This window comes from Narcine bancroftii, chromosome 2 (assembly GCF_036971445.1).
Source record: "Narcine bancroftii isolate sNarBan1 chromosome 2, sNarBan1.hap1, whole genome shotgun sequence".
NCBI classification, from domain to species: Eukaryota; Metazoa; Chordata; class Chondrichthyes; order Torpediniformes; family Narcinidae; genus Narcine; species Narcine bancroftii.
The window spans coordinates 216614239-216636392 of record NC_091470.1 but is presented as its reverse complement, the minus strand read 5'-3'; the positions used below and the strand labels follow the sequence as shown (position 1 = coordinate 216636392).

The window sequence follows — 22154 nt, the reverse complement described above, 5'->3', positions numbered from 1 at the left end:
TGCAGCAAAGGTAAAAATACATAACCGATGTTTCGGGCTTGAACCCTTCATCAAGATATGAGAAAGTGTCAGCGTGTGTCCAAACAAAGGGGGGGACAGGATATAATAGGAGTATGAGGGGAGGGAACAGCAATGATCGGGGGAGAAAGGATGGCAGGTACCCATGGCTACTCCTTTAATTTGGAGGAAGTGAGATGAGTTAAAGGAGAAGTTATTTAGAGTGAGGACAAGTTCAGCCAGATGGAGGAGGGTGGTGGTAGAGGGTGCGTGGTTGGGTCTTTGGTCCAGGAAGAAGCAAAGTACTTTCAGACCTTCTGTGTGGGAGATAGAGTAGAAAGGGATTGGACATATATTGTGAAGATGAGACAGTCCAGTTCGAGGAATCTGAAGTCATTGAGGAGATGGAGGGCATGTGAGGTGTCGTGGATGTAGTAGGGAGGGATGGGACCAGGGAGAAAAGATAGAGTCAAGGTATGATGAAACTAGTTCGGTGGGACAAGAGCAGGCTGGGTCTGCCTGGATGGTTGAGTTTGTGTATCTTGGAAGACAGTGGCTTGATGTGTGGTGGTGAGGTCCTGTGGGGGGCGGGGGGGGGATCGATAGGAGGTGTCTGAGACTGTTGAAAGGCCTCGGCAAGGTAGAGGTCAATGCGCCAGACCACAACAGCACCACCATTGGTTTGATGGTGAGGTTGGGATTGTTGCAGAGAGAATGGAGGGCAGAGCGCTCTGAGGAGGTGAGAGTGGAATACGGGTGGGGGGGGTGGTGAAGTTGAGATGGTTGATGTTGGAAATGAAAAGGTCCAGAGATAGCTAGCCAGTATGAGGTGTCCAGGAGGAGGAAGAAGGCTTGAAGTGGGAGAAAGGATCTTGGATGGTGGGCGGGGGGGGGGGGGGGGGGGGGGGGGAGGAGGGTGTGGGTGAAGAGTCAAGACCATGGAAGTAAGCCTGGAGATGGAGGGAAAGTGGAAAATGAATTAAATCATGCTTTAAAAGGGGAGCCAGTCAAACACTTGAGAGAGAGATCAATGGTAGAACCAAGGGGAAAGAGCAGGGAAACAGTACCAACAAGATTGCTCTGGGAAGTATTGATGTAAACATTGAACTAAATGCCTACATTTTTGTTGTAATAATTCGAGAACCCTGTGAATAAAAGTGGCAGGATTCTGGTTGTCACAGATCACCTATTTTTCTGCTGTAAATGCATGGTGTTTTATTCATGATATGGAGTCTAACTGAGGAGGGTTTGGCGTGGTACAGGAAGCAAAAGTTGGATTTCTTCTTACAAAGATGGACTAAAGTTTTCTTGCTAATATTATTTTCATTTAACTTACAACGTTAAATACATGGCTTGATATGCGATAAGCAACAACATTGATTGTGTTTAATTATTTCAGAACGTTCCAACTAGTGCTAACAATTCACACGAGATTTCTTTGTAGCTCATCTCACCTTCCAAAATACATTGCAATAAAACACACACTCACACACACACAACCCCTCACACCCACATACACACACCCAACCACACCCACACACACCCAGACAACCACACCCAAACCCACACAAGCCCACACACAAGCACCCACCCCCGCACCCACACACTCCCACACATACACCCACACACACACACATGCCCACACACACACACACAAACACCCACACCCTCACCCACACCAACACACCTACACACACAAACACCCTCACCCACCCACACACACCCACACACACCCACCTACACACGCCCACACACTCGCACACACACATCAACACACCCACATACACACACCTACATTCACACACCTACACAACCATATACACACCCACACCCATGCACCAACACACACCCACACGCATGCACCCACACCACACACACCCCACTCACACACACCCATGCACATGCACTCACACACACCACACCCACACACATGCCCACACATGCACCCACACACTCGCACCCAGAAACATACACACACCAACGCACACACACCCACCCACACAAACACCCACACACAAGCACACACACACACACCCCCGCACCCACACACAAGCACGCACACATACACCCACACACACACACCCACACACACACAAACACCCACACCAACACACCTACACACACAAACACCCTCACCCACCCACACACACCAACACACACCCACATATATACACACCTACACACGCCCACACCCTCCCACACACATATCAACACACCCACACCCATACACACACCCACATTCACACACCTACACACCCATACACACACCCACACCCACCAACACACACCCACACCACACACACCCCCACCCACACACACCCATGCACACACACACACCCCACACCCACAAACATGCCCACACACGCACCCACACACTCGCACCCAGAAACATACACACACCAACGCACACACACCCACCCGCACAAACACCCACACACAAGCACACACACACCCACCCACGCACCCACACTCACGCACAAGCACACACACACGCCCACACACACACCTACACGCACAAACACCCTCACCCACCCACACACACCAACACACACCCACATATATACACACCTACACATGCCCACACACACACACCCACGCCCTCCCACACACATATCAACACATCCACACCCATACACACACCCACATTCACACACCGACACACCCATACTCGCACCCACACCCACACACACCAACACACACCCACACACATGCACCCACACCACACACACCCCCACCCACACACACCAACACACACCCACACGCATGCACCCACACCACACACACCCCCACTCACACACACCCATGCACACACACACCCCACACCCACACACATGCCCACACACTCGCACCCAGAAACATACACACACCAACGCACACATACCCACACCCACACCCACACCCACACCCACAAAATGCTGGAGAAGCTCAGGAGGTTAAACAGTGCCCTTTATGTAACAAAGGTAAAGATACAGAACCGATGTTTCGGTCTTGAGCCCTTCGTTAATGGACGCTTACCGGCATTTTCTCATGCTTTAATGATGCCGGCAAGCATCCATTAACGAAGGACTCAACCCCGAAACGTCGGTTCTGTATCTTTACCTTTGTTACATAAAGGGCACTGTTTAACCTCCTGAGCTTCTCCACCATTGTGTGTTTTTTACTTCAATTATGGTGTCTCTACAGACTTTTGTGATTTATTTCCAAAATACATTACAACCCAGACTCCATAACCAATGAGAGAAAAGGAACATTTTAAAGACGCCAGGAAATTATTGGAAAAAGATGCAATCATTTGACAGACAAGCAGACCCAGCTTATTTGTTGCATATGATTTTAAAAAGTTGGCATTGTACACATTTAGAAATTAAAGTCTCCATTGCAGATATTTTTTTTTTTCTTTGGCTTGGCTTCGCGGACGAAGATTTATGGAGGGGGTAAAAAGTCCACGTCAGCTGCAGGCTCGTTTGTGGCTGACAAGTCCGATGCGGGACAGGCAGTCACGATTGCAGCGGTTGCAGGGGAAAATTGGTTGGTTGGGGCTGGGTGTTGGGTTTTTCCTCCTTTGCCTTTTGTCAGTGAGGTGGGCTCTGCGGTCTTCTTCAAAGGAGGTTGCTGCCCGCCAAACTGTGAGGCGCCAAGATGCACGGTTTGAGGCGTTATCAGCCCACTGGCTGTGGTCAATGTGGCAGGCACCAAGAGATTTCTTTAGGCAGTCCTTGTACCTTTTCTTTGGTGCACCTCTGTCACGGTGGCCAGTGGAGAGCTCGCCATATAACACGATCTTGGGAAGGCGATGGTCCTCCATTCTGGAGACGTGACCCATCCAGCGCAGCTGGATCTTCAGCAGCGTGGACTCGATGCTGTCGACCTCTGCCATCTCGAGTACTTCGACGTTAGGGATGTAAGTGCTCCAATGGATGTTGAGGATGGAGCGGAGACAACGCTGGTGGAAGCGTTCTAGGAGCCGTAGGTGGTGCCGGTAGAGGACCCATGATTCGGAGCCGAACAGGAGTGTGGGTATGACAACGGCTCTGTATATGCTTATCTTTGTGAGGTTTTTCAGTTGGTTGTTTTTCCAGACTCTTTTGTGTAGTCTTCCAAAGGCGCTATTTGCCTTGGCGAATCTGTTGTCTATCTCATTGTCGATCCTTGCATCTGATGAAATGGTGCAGCCGAGATAGGTAAACTGGTTGACCGTTTTGAGTTTTGTGTGCCCGATGGAGATGTGGGGGGGCTGGTAGTCATGGTGGGGAGCTGGCTGATGGAGGACCTCAGTTTTCTTCAGGCTGACTTCCAGGCCAAACATTTTGGCAGTTTCCGCAAAGCAGGACGTCAAGCGCTGAAGAGCTGGCTCTGAATGGGCAACTAAAGCGGCATCGTCTGCAAAGAGTAGTGGCAAAGCAGCAGGTATGGATGGAATCCCCCCAGAAGTCTGGAAGGCTGGCGGCAAAACTCTGCATGCCAAACTGCATGAGTTTTTCATGCTTTGTTGGGACCAAGGTAAACTGCCTCAGGATCTTCGTGATGCCACCATCATCACCCTGTACAAAAACAAAGGCGAGAAATCAGACTGCTCAAACTACAGGGGAATCACGTTGCTCTCCATTGCAGGCAAAATCTTCGCTAGGATTCTACTAAATAGAATAATACCTAGTGTCGCCGAGAATATTCTCCCAGAATCACAGTGCGGCTTTCGCGCAAACAGAGGAACCACTGACATGGTCTTTGCCCTCAGACAGCTCCAAGAAAAGTGCAGAGACAAAACAAAGGACTCTACATCACCTTTGTTGACCTCACCAAAGCCTTCGACACCGTGAGCAGGAAAGGGCTTTGGCAAATACTAGAGCGCATCGGATGTCCCCCAAAGTTCCTCAACATGATTATCCAACTGCACGAAAACCAACAAGGTCGGGTCAGATACAGCAATGAGCTCTCTGAACCCTTCTCCATTAACAATGGCGTGAAGCAAGGCTGTGTTCTCGCACCAACCCTCTTTTCAATCTTCTTCAGCATGATGCTGAACCAAGCCATGAAAGACCCCAACAATGAAGACGCTGTTTACATCCGGTACCGCACGGATGGCAGTCTCTTCAATCTGAGGCGTCTGCAAGCTCACACCATTGCAGATATATAATGGATGCAAATCCCACCCTCTTTCCAGTGCTGATGCCAGGATTTGTCAGCCTTTCCAAAAGAGGTCCCAGTGTCTGGTCCTGGTGTAGACTTAAGCTGACTAGGCCTTCTTCTTTTCTATTACCTACCCATGTGCTGCACCGGCAGACTTCTTCAATGGGAATGAAATAAAGGTTCCTTTCCCTCAGGCAGGAAAACTATTGTGTGAGCCTCTGCCAGGCAAATGATTGGGAGAACCCCCTAGCCAGAAAGAACTGAAACTTCTTTTGGGTTTCGGTTGGGTGGGGTGGGGGGGGGGGTGCTGAGGGCAAAAAAGGCTTCCAAAGGACCTCAGGTGCTCAAGGCTCCCTAGGTATCTGGAACTTGGATTGACGATAAATCGAACAAGACTCTGTCCACCTGAGGCTGCGGGAGAACTGGAGGTGAAACCACGGGCACTCAGTGAGTCTGAAGAGAATCTGTTCCTCTAGTACTACAAGGGGCACTGGGCAACAATAGCATCAACTCTGTCTTGCAGCAGGCAGAAGGCAATTTTGAGGAATAGTCTTTGGTTCTACTACATGACAACAAATTAATTTTGAATCTTGCAACTGAATTGCTTTGGAAGGTGGGGTTTTGGTTAAAACTTTCACTTTTCTTTAACTGATCCTAAATGTTTTATATTTGTGACTGTCGAAGATGTTCAACAAGGCTGGCAAGTTTGTTAGCATCAGTAGGAAGTCCAGTCAGCTGTTTGTGCTGAGACCAATCCTCCGCATTCCCAAGCCGTGCCAAAGGGCCTGGCTGCCAGGTCCTGATGGCACACCTGATCTCGGGGCCATGTTGAGAGAAGGACCCAAAGGTCTGGGAGCAGTGAAAAATCTTCTCCAGTGTAAATATGACCACAAACTGCATTTACACAATGTTTCTAATGTCGTAAAACTTCCCAATGCACTTCGTTGGAGAACATTCAAAGCAATTTGATACAGGATTGAGCCACGGAAGGAGATAACAGAGATGAGCAAAAGCTTTGAGGTAGATTTTAATGGAAATCTTCAAAGTGAAGAGCGGCAAAAAAAGAGGAAAGATAAGAGCCCTGGGCCGAGGCAGCTGAAAGCTTGGCCAACAATGGTGTTGCTGTTAAATTTGGTGAAGATCAAGAGGCCAGAATTGAAGAAACAAAGACTGGGGAGAGGGCAGTGAGTCAGAGGGGCAAAGCTGTGGAAAAGATCTGACAGCAGAGTTGACCATGAAATTGTTATTGGTCATTTAGGGGACATTGCAGATCAGCAAGCATATTGGGGAGGAAATAACTGGAAGACAATTAGAAATGGATGAGTGTGGGTGATGAATACAGATGAGTGCAAAGTCATGTGCGATATGTGCCAGAGTATATAGAGGTGTTTGGAAGATAAAATGGGAAAGGTTTGTTAGAGCAGGTCACACACAAACACTTTAAAACACAGACATCGAATCCAGAGGGACATGCTGGCAAGCTTTGGAAGATGGCCTGGTCAAAGGAGAGGACTGGCTGTCTGGTGTTTCCCTTGGAATAAGAGAAACAGAAAGGAACTCTGTTGTGACCTGAAACAAGAAAAACTCTCTCTCTGAAAACCAACAAGAACCCTCCTGAGTGTTAACCATTTACCTGTCAAGCACCAAAGCCTGGTGAACTTAATTGATGTTAACTTCTGTGCACAGTACAAGAATTGCCTGCAACCAGTGAGATTGGATAGTGAACCAAAGAACTTTGCTGAACTTAGACACACATTACACACATGTGCACTTAGAATTAGAAGGGGGTTAAGTTAATAGAGATAAGTTAAAGTTTGATTCTATTTTCATGTTCAAAGATAATTAAAACCAACTTTTGTTTAAGTAACCCTTTGTTGTGGTCTATATCTATTGATGCAGATATACAAGGGAAGTGGACAAGGAATGCTTTAAAAAAGTCATAACAACATTTACCTTCTTTCCTCTGCAAAGGTTTAGCTGAGGTTGAAGATTGTGTGTGTGTGTGTGTGTGTGTGTGTGTGTGTGTGTGTGTGTGTGTGTGTGTGTGTGTGTGTGTGTGTGTGTGTGTGTGTGTGTGTGTGTGTGTGTGTGCGTAAGTGATTCATCAGTACAACGAGATATCAGGGCAAGTGGGCCAATATCTTGGTCAAATAATAGTTTACATTGAACATAGACTAGCTTTGGGCCCACACATGATTTAACTCTCTCCATACCCTCTGGATTCGTGAAGAAAGAAGGGACAGTACACGAAGGTATGTCGATCGCAGCCACCTTCCAGTCCTAGTGCCACCACGTTCACATCAGGGAAGCCGCCATCTTGGACACCGCCATCTTCTGGGGATTACCACACCACCACATGGGCGCTGCCATTATGCTCCCAGACTATGAGTCAGCACAGGCCAGACCATGAACTGACACTGGCCTCTGTGGTACTGGATCAAAACAGCCCACATCAACTCTCCTGGTCTATGATGGATATCTCGATCAACTATCAGGTGACAAGATGCCCTTTCGATAATGGGAGTGCTGAGAACTTTATCCACGCTGATACGGTGCAGTGTTTACTCCCGTAAAGCAAATCCAGTAAGCAATAAATTCACCCTGGCATCAAAGTTGCACTTGGCTGAAATCTGCAGCTAAACCCACCATGATGCTGATTTTGCAGGGCATGATTTACAGGGACGAGAAACTCTTCATCAAGCCACTGCTCTGTGCACCAGTGCTGCTGGTATTGGACTTTCAGTGCCACCTGAAGAGTATTATGATGCAATATGACGGTCTTCCCCCCACCAAGGTCAGAAATTTGCAGTTGTCCTGCCCCCCCCCCACTGCACCCCCCCCCCCACCCCGCAGACTCAACTGACACACAGACTCTCTGCTCTCCGTATCAATCCCCCACCACTGTTCACAAACCTCACCCCCAACTATAAACCAGTCGCTATAAAAAGCAGGCGATACAATGAAGGGAACAGGGTGTCCTTTAAAGTGGAAGTGTGGCAGCTCCTGAATGAGGGGATCATCAAGGCCAGTACCAGCCCGTGGAGAGCTTAAGTAGTGGTGGTCAAGGGTGGGGGTAAACACAGGATGGTGATTGATTATAACCAGACCATTAACTGCTATACGCAGCTGAATGCGAATCCCTCCTTTGCTTTGCGGACATGGTTAATCAAATTGCCCAATACCGTGCGTTCTCCACGATTGACCTGAAATCCACCTACCAGCAACTCTCCATCCACCTGGAGGACCGCCTTCGAGGCAGATGGCCACCTCTACCACTTCCTCAGAGTCCCCTTCACTGTTACCAATGGAGTCTCCATCTTCCAGGGAGAGATGGACCAGATGGTGGACCAAAATGACCTACATGCCACCTTCCCCTACCTGGACAATGTCACGATCTGCAGCCACCACCAGTAAGATCAAGATGCCAAACTCCAGAAATTCCTCACCACAGCCAAATGCCTAAACCTCACCAACAACAGGGATAAATGTGTTTTCTGCACTGTCCCCCCCCCCCCCGCTGATCCATGGCTGTGTTGTGGAGAATGGAATCATTGGTCCTGACCCCGACCACATATGCCCACTGCTAGAGCATCTTCTCCCCCACAGCCTCAAGGCCCTGAAAAGGTGCCTGGGGTTCTTTTCCTACTATGCCCAGTGGATCCATAATTATGCCCCCTTATCAAGTCCACATCCTTCCCCTGACAAGAGAGGCCCATGCAGCCTTCTGTCGCATAAAAGAGTACATCGCTAAAGCCACAACATATACAGTGGATAAATCTTCCCCGTTTCAGGTGGAGAGCGATGTGTCTGATTTCGCCCTGGCTATCACCTGGCTGTCACCTAGGCAGGTCGGCCCATGGCCTTATTCTCCTGTACTCTCCAGGGCCCCGAAGTCCAACACTCCTCCTTCAAAAGGAGGATCAGGCAATAGTTGAGGCACTACCTGGCCGGCAGATGTTTTACCCTGCTCACAGGCTCAACAGGCCGTGGCATTAATGTTCAATAACAAACAGTGGGGTAAGATAAAGAATGAGAACATTTTGAGGTGGAGGATCAAACTCTTCACCTATAACTATGATATCCTGTATTGGCCAGGGAAGCTCAACGAGCCCTCAGAGTTCTGTCCCAAGGGACATGCCAGTGCACAGATAGACCCCTCAAAACCCTCTGCCACCCAAGTGTCATGAGATTTTTCCACTTCATCAAATCTTGTAACCTGCCATACTCCATCAGGGATATCAAAGATATGACCAGGGACTGATAGGTCTGTACGGAGTGCAAACCGCACTTATACCAACCAGATAGGGTGCACCTGATGAAAGCCACATGGCCTTTCAAATGCTTGAGTAGGGCACAGTCATATGTCCACAGCAACTGGGGGTGATGAGCTACACCGATGCCTGCTGGCCAGAGGTATTGCTACCAGCAGGACCACTTGTTTTAACCCCCAAGGGAACAGCCAGGTGGAGAGGGAGAATACCATCATGTGAAAGACCATCCTCCTTGCCCAGCCCAAGGGACTGCCAGTCTCTCACTAGCAGGAGGTCCTTCCCAAGCTTCTCCATGCTGTCAGGTCACTGTTATCTACTGCCACCAATGCTACCCCCCACCACCAAATTTTCTCCTTCTCCAGGAAGTCCATATTGGGGACCACCCTGCCATCCTGGTTGACATCCTCGTCACATGATGGACCATAAAACTGACCCATTGGCCAAAAGGGTCCAGCTCCTCCATGCAAACCCCCAATACACGTATGTGGCCTACCTGGATGAGCACGAGGAAACTGTCTCCATCTGGGAACACTCACATGTGGGGGAACCCGAGGAGCATACCCACCAAGCAGCACTCTCCCCTCCCATGGACACACAATATATACCTTAGCCCCGCCCCCAACCCAGTCACTATGCTCCCAGCAGGCTGTCACAGTGCTGGAGGTCCAGGACTCACCAATGGCCCCAGCAGAGCAACTGGCTCTCCTCCAATCACAACGGAAGACCAAGCCACCAGACAGACTTGACCAATATGACTTTGTCCCTTACATCAACCCACTGGGCAAAGAAAGGTATGTATGTGGTGAACTTCTGTACCCTCATTAATCTGGCTCTGCCCCACTCTGTGACTGTACCCAAGGCTCCAACACCATAACCCCTCCCCAGAAAGCCTGGGTCACAGCACTTGACCTTCAAGTTTATTGTAAATAAAAGTTCCTGAACTTCATTCTTTTGAGTTATTACATCAAAAACAGTGTTGTAAACCATGAAACTTTTTTTTGCCTGCTTCAAGGCAGACAGATGGCGGGAATTGCCTCAGCAGCTCTCACCAATTGTTTCAGAAACCTCTAAAACACTTCTACCCCTGGCAGCAGGTTCAAAACACCGACCTCTCAGTGTGCCGCTCCTTCCCTTCTCACATCTGCTTTAAACTCCCCCGGCCCCTCCACCTTAAATGAATGTCCTCTCGTACATGCCAGGGAGAAAAAGATTCTGATTGTTTACTCTTTTGAAAATGTCCCGTAAAGGTTTTTAGAGATCTCAACCTGGGATCTCAGAACGCAACAACCAATTTCCTTTGCCCGGGTGAACTGGTGGAGTTTCGAAGTCCGGAACACGGACGAGGGCAACTCTATTTCGCGGGCGTCCACTCCATAGGACTCGACGGAAGATATCAGTTAACATTTGATCACTGTTCCCCACCTCCAAAATCCGAAACGCACAGCAGAATGCGGATTGCGAAGGAATAGAATTCGCTGGTCAAGTTCCTATCCTTTTATTTTAAATGTTTTTTTTTTGTTTCGTTTAAGATCACTCGATTTGGTATGGAAACGTATTCGGATGTGTTTTGGAAGCGCTAGAAACGCGCGACTATCAAATCACGAAGACTCACGGTCGGCTCGGACTTTCGAGGTGAGCGCACACCCGGCGATTCACAAACAAAGCGAAAGAAAGAGGAGAGAAAAAAAATAACAACGCAAAATGGTAAAGAACAAGTGTTTGTCGGGTCGATGCAGCTCCGGGGTGAGCAAAAGTTTAAAACAAAGTGCGGCAAGCGGAGGGTCGTCTTCCGAGAGATCAGCGGCAGAAAGTCCAAGGACGTGGAATGGAAGCGACCCCTGGGAGACCTACCTCTGGTTCCCCTGGCTGGAGGCAGCGCTCCACCCCGGGGCGGACGGCGCGTCCTTGCTGGGCGTGGAGCTGCGCGCCCTGGGAGCCCGGGCAGATCGCAGCTCAGTCACTCTTCGCCGACTTAGTTCACCCCAATGCACATGGTCCTCGTGGGAAGCAGAAGTTGCCTCGCGTAAGCAGCACGTAACAGTTCCAGCTGCATTTGAACACTGTCTTCTCCCTGATTCCGCGTCAAAGCGGCTTCCTCTCCCGAGGACGTCTCGACACGGTCGTGCGTTCCCTGCAAGTCAACCCGACACTCAGGCGCATCCAGCCAGCGGGATTCCGCGCTCTCCGGGACAGACGCGCCGTGATGCCCCCTCCCTCTCTCTTCCCCCCCCCCCCCCCCCCCGGGGAGCTGGACACACACTTCCCCACTCTGCCGCTCCCTGCCACAAGGACCAGCATCGCACAGTGCCCGCCAAATCCAAGCGATGCAACCAACCCTTCAGGCTCATCGTCAACCCGAATGCAATAGACCCCGCGCAGCCGTTCACCGAGAGCTACACATTCACACAGGGAAAACCTCCCTCGCCCTTGCTACCCTTGCTCAGCCCACCTCTCTCCCTCCCTCCTGTAATTTTGAATTCAAATTAATTGTTTGGAACCATTTGGTCGACGTAATTTTAAAATCTCACGCTTTAATTACCCATGGAACACATTTATACTGAGTAACTTTCCTTCTTCCACCCTCTACTTCCTCCAGGAACTATTCTCTTTTGTGCATAAACCCCAAAACGGGGTCATGTGGGGATGGGGAGAAACATGTGCTGGAAGTACACAGAGTCTGTGAGGAGAGAACAGGAAACAGCTTCCACCATGCCAGGCCCCAAACAGTCCTTGGTCAAGCAACATTTCCCTTGTGAATCTGCAGGGGTTGTCTACGGCATCCGCGGCTCCCGCTGTTGTCTCCTCTGCGTCGGAGAGGGCCAGGAGCAGGCTGGAAGATGCGCAATCATGTGGATCTCCCAGTAGGCAACCCATTTCAAATCCCCATCCCATTTCCTTGCTGGCATTTGTCTCATGCATTGCCAGAAAGAGACCACCCACAAAATGGAGGTACATCACCTCACCTTCTGTCTGGACACCCTCCAACTGGATGGCATTAACATTGACTTCTTTAGTTCTATTAAACCCCTCCCCCTTCTCCCATCACCTTTCCACAGCTCTCTGTCTGTCTGTCTGTCTGTCATCTCTCTCTCTCTTCCCTTTTCTCTCTAGGGCCTTTTATACAGTTAAAAATGTGACCATAAAGATGGAGATTCTCCATCCTTACATTGCAGACCTTACCGTCATAAATGCTTTGTGAGCCGCTCCAAGGCGCTGGCGCCAATTCCTCTTCAGTCTAGTGTCAGTGGTGGAACGGAGCACTCCGCCACACAACATAAATGCATTGCCGCTGCAAGCGGCTGGCTAGGGGTGAGCTGAAGATGTCACGATGATGCCGTCAGTCTGCTACCTAGGAGCCACCACCAAGGCTCCCACAATGATTGGTGCTGGGGTTAGGGCTCCCTCTTCTCATTTCCTCTCTGCCCCTCACTCCTTCACCAAAGCCGTAGAGACCGAGGGACAGGAAGGCACCAAGGAGCCGAAGGCCCTGCGGGTGTGAGGAGAGTCGGAGTCTGTCGAGCTGCAAAGGCCACAGAGTGAAGGGGCCCGGGTGCTGAGCTCTCTGGGCTGGGAGGAATGAGGATGGATGCTGAGGAGTAGAGATGAAGAAGCAGGGCTGGGAAGTCCGATGGATGCAAGGAGGGAGTGAAGATCAGAGAGGCAGTGCCAGGCAGAAGAGCTACAAGAATGATCAATGGCCGTCTTTGTTACCCATAATCCTCCACGCAGCTGGAACTGCTCTGGGAAACACAGAGCAGTTCCATCTGCTTGGGGGATTATGGGTAAAGAAGACAGCCATTGCTCGGTGCGTATGTTAGACCACAATTAAAGTTTGATCCTGGTTTCATGTTTAAAGATAATTAAAAGCAACTTTTGTTTAAGTAACCATTTGTCTTGGTGAATATCTTTTGCTGCTGGTGTTATGAGCCCAAAGGACCCCAAAACCCAGTAGCAATAGGCATTTACCAAGACAAGTAGTTACTTAACCAAAGTTGCTTTTAATTATCTTTAAACATGAAAATAGAATCAAACTTTAACTTATCTCTATTAACTTAACTAACCCAACTTAACTCCCTTCTAATTCTAAGTGCACGTGTATGTAATGTGTGTGAATTTAAGAAAAGTTATTTGGTTCATAGTCCCATCTCACTTCTCATTCTTCCAAGTTCACTGGTTGAAGGCAATTCTTATACTGTGCCATGAATTTAGCATGTATAAAGTTCACCAGGCTTTGGTGCTCAAAAGGTAAATGCTTACTGCTTAGGAAGGTTCTTTGTAGGTTTGCAGAAAGAGATTTGTTTGTCCAGGATTTCCACAACTGAGGTACCACCATTAGTCACCTCATAGTCTTGCTGATTAAACTTGCCCCATCAGGGTTCTCCAGATGATAACCTCTTTCTTTCAGGCTACTACAGAGTTCCTTTCTGTTTCCCTTATTCCAAGAGAAACTTCAGACAGATAGCACTTCCAGCCATCCGCCACTGGAGCTTTCTGTTTCCAACAAGTTTCCCCTGCTTGTTTCAGCCCTCTCTCCCCCCCCCTCTCTCTCCCCCCCCCCCCCTCTCTCTCTCTCTCTCTCTCTCTCTCTCTCCTTGGTCAAGCTGTTGGCTTTAGGTAAACAAAACCCAGGAGTGACATTTCTGTGACCACTTTGTAGAAAGGTCAGAAACCTTGTAATCAGCCAAAGTGCCTCCAGTCCAAAACAATATTCTATTCATTTTATGACATCATTTCAATTAGCAGCTACTTGTAAAATGTGCATAGCATTCTCCATAGTCTATGTAAAGTCCACTGAATATTAATTCTTCAGTATTTCAAATAAGATCTGTCTTAAAATGTATGTATGTAACCTACTCTAATTTTCCCAATTTATCTCCCAAAAACATCTCCAAATATTCCATCACACTGGGTTTTGGGGTCCTCTGGGCTTATAACACTGCCCAATAAAAAAGTAAGTTCATATTTTTCTCCGAAGTTGGATCCAGCCATGGAGGAGAGGCCCAACATAAAAACACCTTCTCTCTTTCCTTTTTGCTCTCTCTCCCTTCACAGAGCCAAAACCAACTCTTACTTCTCCTCCCATCCAATTAACACCTTTGGTTGGACTGGACTCCTCCCACGGCCTTCCTTCCGTCTTTGCTCTGAAGCCTTCTTGTTCTTTGCTTATTCATTGAAGAAGGGCTCAGGCCTGGATAATATATCTTTACCCACATTGCCGCTCCGAGACAGGTTGAGTTTCTCCAGCATTTCTGTGTGCTCTTGCAGCCAGGAATAGACCAGGTTTTAAACAGAGCAGGAAATATGGGAGTCATTGTCACAGAGTTAGAGAAAGATGCATGATGGCAATGGGGTCTTTGACCTTCTGAGTGCCCACCCATTTACACCACTCCCAAATTAAACCCATGTTTTAATTCTTTCCATATTTCCAGCAACTCCCCCAAGATTCTACCACTCACCTTCACATAAGGGGCAATTTCAAGTGGTGAATTCACGGACCAACGTGTACATAGTTGTGATGTGGGAGGAAACTGAAGCACCCAGAGGACAGGCACTGGGAGAATATGCAAACTCCACAGGATTGAACCGGAATCTCCAGCGCAGTGAGGCAGCAACTCCACCTGCTATGTTCTTGTGCCACCCAAAGAGAGGCAGGAGGGAATGTTAGTGAGAGGACGAAAAGCAGAGGTGACGAACTGGCCAGAAAGAACAATGGTGGAGGAGAAAATAGGGAGAGGACAGAGGTAAATGAATTTGGATTAAGCATCATCAGCGCAACCACTGAGGGCATTGACAACGTAGGAACCTCACTCTCATCTGAAGTATTTGAGTCTGCCATGTTTGAAATTGCTCAAGCCCTTGCTAGAAGGTGGAGGAGTGACGGACAGATAGAGCCAGAGTGGGAGTGGAGTGGAGTGGGAGTGGAAACATGGCAAATAAATGGACGTTTACATCCAGGCTTGTGAGCCAGTGAAGGTGGTATGAAAGCAAATCCTTTAATAACAGGGACTAGTCCATGCAGTGTTGTCCTCAAATGTTGAAATTTCAACTTTTTTTGCCAAGTAAGCTCATCAAAAGTTGCAGAACTAAGAGGGACAATAAATAGCAGCAAAAAAGTAATTGAATGATCCACAAGGTTCAAGGGCAGAATAGCCTGTTTCCATTTCAATATTACCAGACCTTTACATTCCCATTGAAATGTTGGACCAAAACCTATCTCACAAAAATCAGACTGTAATTTTTGGACTGTGCTGACATGCAAGGCCAGGCTGAGTTCAAACAGCTCACTGTTGCCATCTACAGTGCAAACATTTATGCATTTTTAAAAAATCATTCATCGCTCATTTTCCAACATTGGAATTGTTCTCATTTTCATTGTTGATCCAGTGCTCTGTTCATCGAGTTATATTGCAGAGGAATATTCTGGTACACCCTCCAGCCCGGGTAAGAAACCTGCATAGGAGAAGGCCACTCCGATATAAAACCTATGACCCAAGGACCTTACTGCCACATCCCAGCTTGCTTGGCCACGGCACACGAACCATGGGTGTAAAGGGTGGGGCCAGTACTGCGCGCACTGCACTCCACCTAAAAGCTCCTTTGCGCAGGCCCGAGGACAGGTCCACGTCCTCCCCCTCCACGTCCTCCCCCTCCACGTCCTCCCACTCCACGTCCTCCCCCTCCACGTCCTCCCCCTCCACGTCCTCCCCCTCAAAAGATGCTCACAAACTCAAGCTAGCATGCTGGAACATCAGAACCATACTAGACAAGGCTGACAGCCACCGACCTGAACGTCGGTCTGCCCTCATTGCACATGAACTCCTCAGACTTGACATCGACATAGCCGCTCTCAGTGAAGTCCGCCTTGCAGATGTAGGCAGCCTCCAAGAACGCGGCGCGGGCTACACACTCTACTGGTCTGGCAAGCCTATGGATGAACGACGCCTATCTGGTGTAGGCTTCATGGTCAAGAACTCCATTGCCTCCAAACTCGAAAACCTCCCGACAGGCCACTCGGACCGGATCATGTCCATGCGACTCCCCCTTCAAAACTAGCGTTGCATCACCCTCATCAGTGTCTATGCTCCAACCCTCCAGGCGGAACCAGCAGAAAAGGACAAGTTCTACACTGACCTGTGCAACTTCATTCAACGCACCCCTACATCCGACAAGGTTGTCATCCTTGGCGACTTCAACACTCGCGTCGGCAAAGACTCAGAAACCTGGCCAGGAATCCTGGGCAAGCATGGTGTCGGCAAGTGCAACGACAATGGGCGCCTCCTGTTGGAGCTCTGCGCAGAACAGCGGCTTGTCATTACAAACACCCTTTTTCAGCAGAGGGACAGCCTGAAGACTACCTGGATGCATCCCCGATCCAAACACTGGCACCTCCTGGACTACGTCCTGGTGCGAGAAAGAGACAAACGAGATGTGCTCCACACCAGGGTCATGCCCAGCACGGAATGCCACACTGACCACCGGCTGGTTCGCTGCAAGCTCAACCTTCACTTCAAGCCAAAGCCCAGGAACAGTAAAGCTCCCAGAAAGAGGTTCAATGTTGGAAACCTACAGTCAGACGAAGTGAGAGGAAACTTCCAGGCAAACCTCAAAGCAAAGCTCGAGGATGCAATCCGCCTCACGGACTCGTCCCCTGAAACCCTCTGGGATCAGCTGAAGACTACCATACTGCAATCCACTGAAGAGGTACTGGGCTTCTCCTCCATGAAAAACAAGGACTGGTTCGACGAAAACAGCCAGGAAATCCAGGAGCTGCTGGCAAAGAAGCGAGCTGCCCACCAGGCTCACCTTACAAAGCCGTCCTGGCCAGAGAAGAAACAAGCCTTCCGTCGCGCATGCAGCCATCTTCAGCGCAAACTCCGGGAGATCCAAAATGAGTGGTGGACTAGCCTCGCCAAGCGAACCCAGCTCAGCGCGGACATTGGCGACTTCAGGGGTTTTTACGAGGCTCTAAAGGCTGTGTACGGCCCCTCACCCCAAGTCCAAAGCCCGCTGCGCAGCTCAGACAGCAAAGTCCTCCTCAGCGACAAGATCTCCATCCTCAACCAATGGTCAGAACACTTCCAATCTCTTTTCAGTGCCAACCGCTCAGTCCAAGATTCCGCCCTGCTCCAGCTCCCTCAACAGCCCCTAAGGCTGGAGCTGGATGAGGTCCTCACCCGGGAGGAGACATATAAGGCAATTGAACAACTGAAAAGTGGCAAAGCAGCAGGTATGGATGAAATCCCCCCAGAGGTCTGGAAGGCTGGCAGCAAAACTCTGCATGTCAAACTGCATGAGTTTTTCAAGCTTTGTTGGGACCAAGGAAAACTGCCTCAGGACCTTCGTGATGCCATCATCATCACCCTGTACAAAAACAAAGGCGAGAAATCAGACTGCTCAAACTACAGGGGAATCACGCTGCTCTCCATTGCAGGCAAAATCTTCGCTAGGATTCTCCTAAATAGAATAATACCTAGTGTCGCCGAAAATGTTTTCCCAGAATCACAGTGTGGCTTTCACGCAAACAGAGGAACTACTGAATGGTCTTTGCCCTCAGACAGTGAGGGAAAAGAGAAAAATGCAGAGAGCAAAACAAAGGACTCTACATCACCTTTGTTGACCTCACCAAAGCCTTCGACACCATGTCCAGGAAAGGGCTTTGGCAAATACTAGAGCGCATCGGATGCCCCCCAAAGTTCCTCAACACGTTATCCAACTGCACGAAAACCAACAAGGTTGGGTCAGATACAGCAATGAGCTCTCTGAACCCTTCTCCATTAACAATGGCGTGAAGCAAGGCTGCGTTCTCGCACCAACCCTCTTTTCAATCTTCTTCAGCATGATGCTGAACCAAGCCATGAAAGACCTCAACAATGAAGACGCTGTTTACATCCGGTACCGCACAGATGGCAGTCTCTTCAATCTGAGGCGCCTGCAAGCTCACACCAAGACACAAGAGCAACTTGTCCGTGAACTACTCTTTGCAGACGATGCCGCTTTAGTTGCCCATTCAGAGCCAGCTCTTCAGCGCTTGACATCCTGTTTTGCGGAAACTGCCAAAATGTTTGGCCTGGAAGTCAGCCTGAAGAAAACTGAGGTCCTCCATCAGCCAGCTCCCCACCATGACTACCAGCCCCCCCACATCTCCATCGGGCACACAAAACTCAAAACGGTCAACCAGTTTACCTATCTCGGCTGCACCATTTCAGCAGATGCAAGTATCGACAACGAGATAGACAACAGACTCGCTAAGGCAAATAGCGCCTTTGGAAGACTACACAAAAGAGTCTGGAAAAACAACCAACTGAAAAACCTCACAAAGATAAGCGTATACAGAGCCGTTGTCATACCCACACTCCTGTTCGGCTCCGAATCATGGGTCCTCTACCGGCATCACCTACGGCTCCTAGAACGCTTCCTCCAGCGTTATCTCCGCTCCATCCTCAACATTCATTGGAGTGACTTCATCCCTAACATCGAAGTACTCGAGATGGCAGAGGCCGACAGCATCGAATCCACGCTGCTGAAGATCCAACTGCGCTGGGTAGGTCATGTCTCCAGAATGGAGGACCATCGCCTTCCCAAGATCGTGTTATATGGCGAGCTCTCCACTGGCCACCGTGACAGAGGTGCTCCAAAGAAGAGGTACAAGGACTGCCTAAAGAAATCTCTTGGTGCCAACCACATTGACCACAGCCAGTGGCCTGATATCGCCTCAAACTGTGCATCTTGGTGCCTCACAGTTTGGCGGGGAGCAACCTCCTTTGAAGAAGACCGCAGAGCCCACCTCACTGACAAAAGACAAAGGAGGAAAAACCCAACACCCAACCCCAACCAACCAATTTTGCAATTTTGCAACCGCTGCAATCGTGTCTGCCTGTCCCGCATCGGACTTGTCAGCCACAAACGAGCCTGCAGTTGACGTGGACATTTACCCCCTCCATAAATCTTCGTCCGCGAAGCCAAGCCAAAGAAGAAAAAGATGGCAGTGTCCTATCCACTCATTGTAATATCAATCATGTTTTTATTTCTTTAGACACCTCTGGATTTTTAACTGGCTATTTAAGATAACCATGAATCAGAATCTATCATGACCAAAGGGCTTGTTTAAAAGAAGTTAATATAAGTAATGACTGAACTGATAAAACTCCTTCCAAATCGACCTAAAATTGTCCTCTATGGCTTTCCTTGGTATTGAATTCTACCAATTCACCACACTCTGGGTGAAGGGATTTTTTCCTCAATTTACTCCCAAATCTTTTGCCTTGAAACCTAAAATTTTCCCCAGTCAAGGGAAACATCTTCCACATCTTGGATGACTAGTGTTGTTAGAATTTTTTACGTTTCAAATATATCTTTATCTCATTCTTCTAAGCTCTAAGGTGACTAATCTCTACTCATGCAAGTTCCTCATCCCAGGAATCAGTCTGCTGAATCTTTGTTGTTTTCTCTTGATAATTATATTCTTTCAAAGGCGGGAGAGTGTTTATAATAACATTTCACACAGCACTATGTATGGTCTTACCAAGGTCTTGTTTAATTGTATCCAAACATCTATTGTACTGTATAGCACAGAGTAGGCCCATTGATCTTGTAATGTCTGCGCCACTATCTAAACTGTTTGCACAAGGTCCATGTCCTTTCTATTCCCTGTCTGTCTCAACGCTTCTTAAATGCTGCTTTTGTATCTGTTTCTATGAGTATCCTTGGCAATGCATTATAGATACTTAACATCCTATATATATGAAAAATAATTTTCTCAGAAACCTCCTTTAAACTATCCTTCTCTCGCCTTAGGCCTACACAATTTTGTACTTGACTTTTCCATCCAGGGAAATAGACTCTGACTATCTGCCCTAGGTATGCCTCATAATTTTATATTTATCTGTCAGGTGGCCCCTCAGCTTCCTGAACTCCAGGGGAAACAATCCAAATTTATCCAACATTCCTTCTGGCTAATATACTCCAATCCATGGAAAATCCCGGTGAACCTCTCTTGGCCCAACTGTTCGCTCGACACAAAACCCAGTACACCTGGACAGCAAAGATGCATAAGTCAAGATGCCCTTTTCTTAACCACAGTTCAGCATTTAACACCATCATACCCTCCACAATCTCCATCTGAACTGGAGCACCACAGGGCTGTGTTCTTAGCCCCCTGCCATACTCACTTTACACCTACGACTGTGTAGCTCAGTATGACACTAACACCATCTACAAATTTGCCTATGATGCCACAGTAGTTGGTTGTATAAAGGAAGGTGATGAGTCAGCATACAGGATGGAGATTGAAAACTTGGCTGAATGGTGCAACAATGACAACCTTCCACTCAATGTCACCAAAACTAAGGAGCTGCTTGTTGACTTCAGGAAATGAAAGCCAAAGGTGTACAATCCAGTGATCATTGGGGATCAGAGGTGGAGAGGGGGATCAAATTTAAGTTCATGGGAATTACTATCATGGGGGATTTTTCCTGGCCTGGCACACCAATGGCATTGTGAAGCAAGCACATCAGCACCTCTACTTCCTCAGGAGCTTGTGGAGGTTTGGTATGACACCACAAACCCTGGGAAACGTCTACAGAGGGGAAAGTGTGCTGACCAGCTGCAACACGGTTTGGTATGGGAACACCAAAACCCCTGTGAGTGTAAAGCTCACAGCCCAGGACATCAGAGTCAGAACCCTTCCCACTAATGAGTACATCTACAGGGAACGCTGCCATTAGAGAGCAGCAGCAATCATCAAAGACCCTCCCCCCCCCCCCCAGCACATGTTGCCATCAGGAAAGAGGTATAGGTACCATAAGACTCACACCACCATGTTCAGGAACAGCTGCTATCCCTTCATCATCAGACTCCTCAATGACAAACTCAATCAGAGACTTAGTTAAGGACTCTTTCTTGTGTACTTCATTGATTTTCTTTTTATTCTCTGTGTATTGCACAGACAGTTTATTTACAGTTCTTTGTTTGTTTACATGTTTTACACTGTGTACAGTTTATTTTCTGCACTACCAATTAGTGGTTGTTTTAGGAAAAAAGTAATCTCAGGGTTGTATGTACTCCAACAATAAATCTGAATCTTTACCACCCTATCCAATTGTGTTGTCTCTTACAGGGAGGTATCAGTGTTCACCTCAAGATTCCTTCTTATGCCAATACTCCAAAAGTTCCTGCCATTTGTGGTATACTTTCCTTTGGCATTTGACCTCTGAAAATGCATTGCCTCACACTTGTCTGGATTAAACTTCATCTGCCATTTCTTCACTTAAATTTCAAACTGATCTGTAAATCCTCTGTATCCTTTGGCAACCTTCCACTCTATCTACAGTTTCACTAATTTTTATGTCATAATTTTTGTATTTTTCAAGATCAACATACCAGTTGCCTCCTCGGATATGAAGTGGTTGGACACAGGTTCTTGGCCTGAAGGATTAACTTACATATTATATTATGAAAGCATAGTCTAAGCCAAAAATATATTCCTGCTCTATAAGGGAAAGCATTATTTAAATGGTACAATATGAATAGATAAAGATATGTTGCAAGAATAGTTCCTGAATATATTTTGAATAAAGTATATTTATGGGGAAAAAAATCTACTCCACAAATTAAATACAGCAGATTATGGGATAAGAGATATTAGAAAGCTCACATGAAGAAGGTGGTGTATTGGGAAGGGTTGTAGGTATCACATGACAGCACTGCTCCCTACCTGGTCAGCCTGTCTGTACATTGGCTGTTGTAATTGGATTAACCCTC

The 22154-nt window shown here is 48.1% G+C and overlaps 2 protein-coding genes across 5 annotated transcripts in view; one reads left to right on the top strand and one right to left on the bottom strand.

Moving 5' to 3' along the window:
- kcnv1 (potassium voltage-gated channel modifier subfamily V member 1) overlaps nt 1-22154 on the bottom strand; it is a 105236-nt gene that overhangs the window by 32423 nt on the left and 50659 nt on the right. For 2 of the 4 annotated variants that reach the window (XM_069920285.1, XM_069920284.1), the window contains exon 1: nt 9889-9976. The exons of 1 other annotated variant lie outside the window; for it this stretch is intronic. The gene's annotated coding sequence lies outside the window, so the exon portion shown is untranslated. Of the gene's footprint in view, nt 1-7337; nt 7838-9888; nt 9977-22154 lie in introns of those variants that run through there. One more of the 4 variants, XM_069920287.1, reaches the window with a different exon arrangement.
- LOC138753088 (uncharacterized) lies at nt 10101-11882 on the top strand. Its single transcript, XM_069915680.1, has 2 exons — nt 10101-10186; nt 10925-11882. The coding sequence occupies exon 2, from the start codon at nt 11097-11099 to the stop codon at nt 11880-11882; it is 786 nt and encodes a 261-aa protein (XP_069771781.1). The 5' UTR covers nt 10101-10186; nt 10925-11096.

What these genes read in the sequence shown, in the direction of transcription:
- LOC138753088 (XM_069915680.1), top strand. Translation starts at nt 11,097, where the DNA reads ATGGTAAAGAACAAGTGTTTGTCGGGTCGATGCAGCTCCGGGGTGAGC.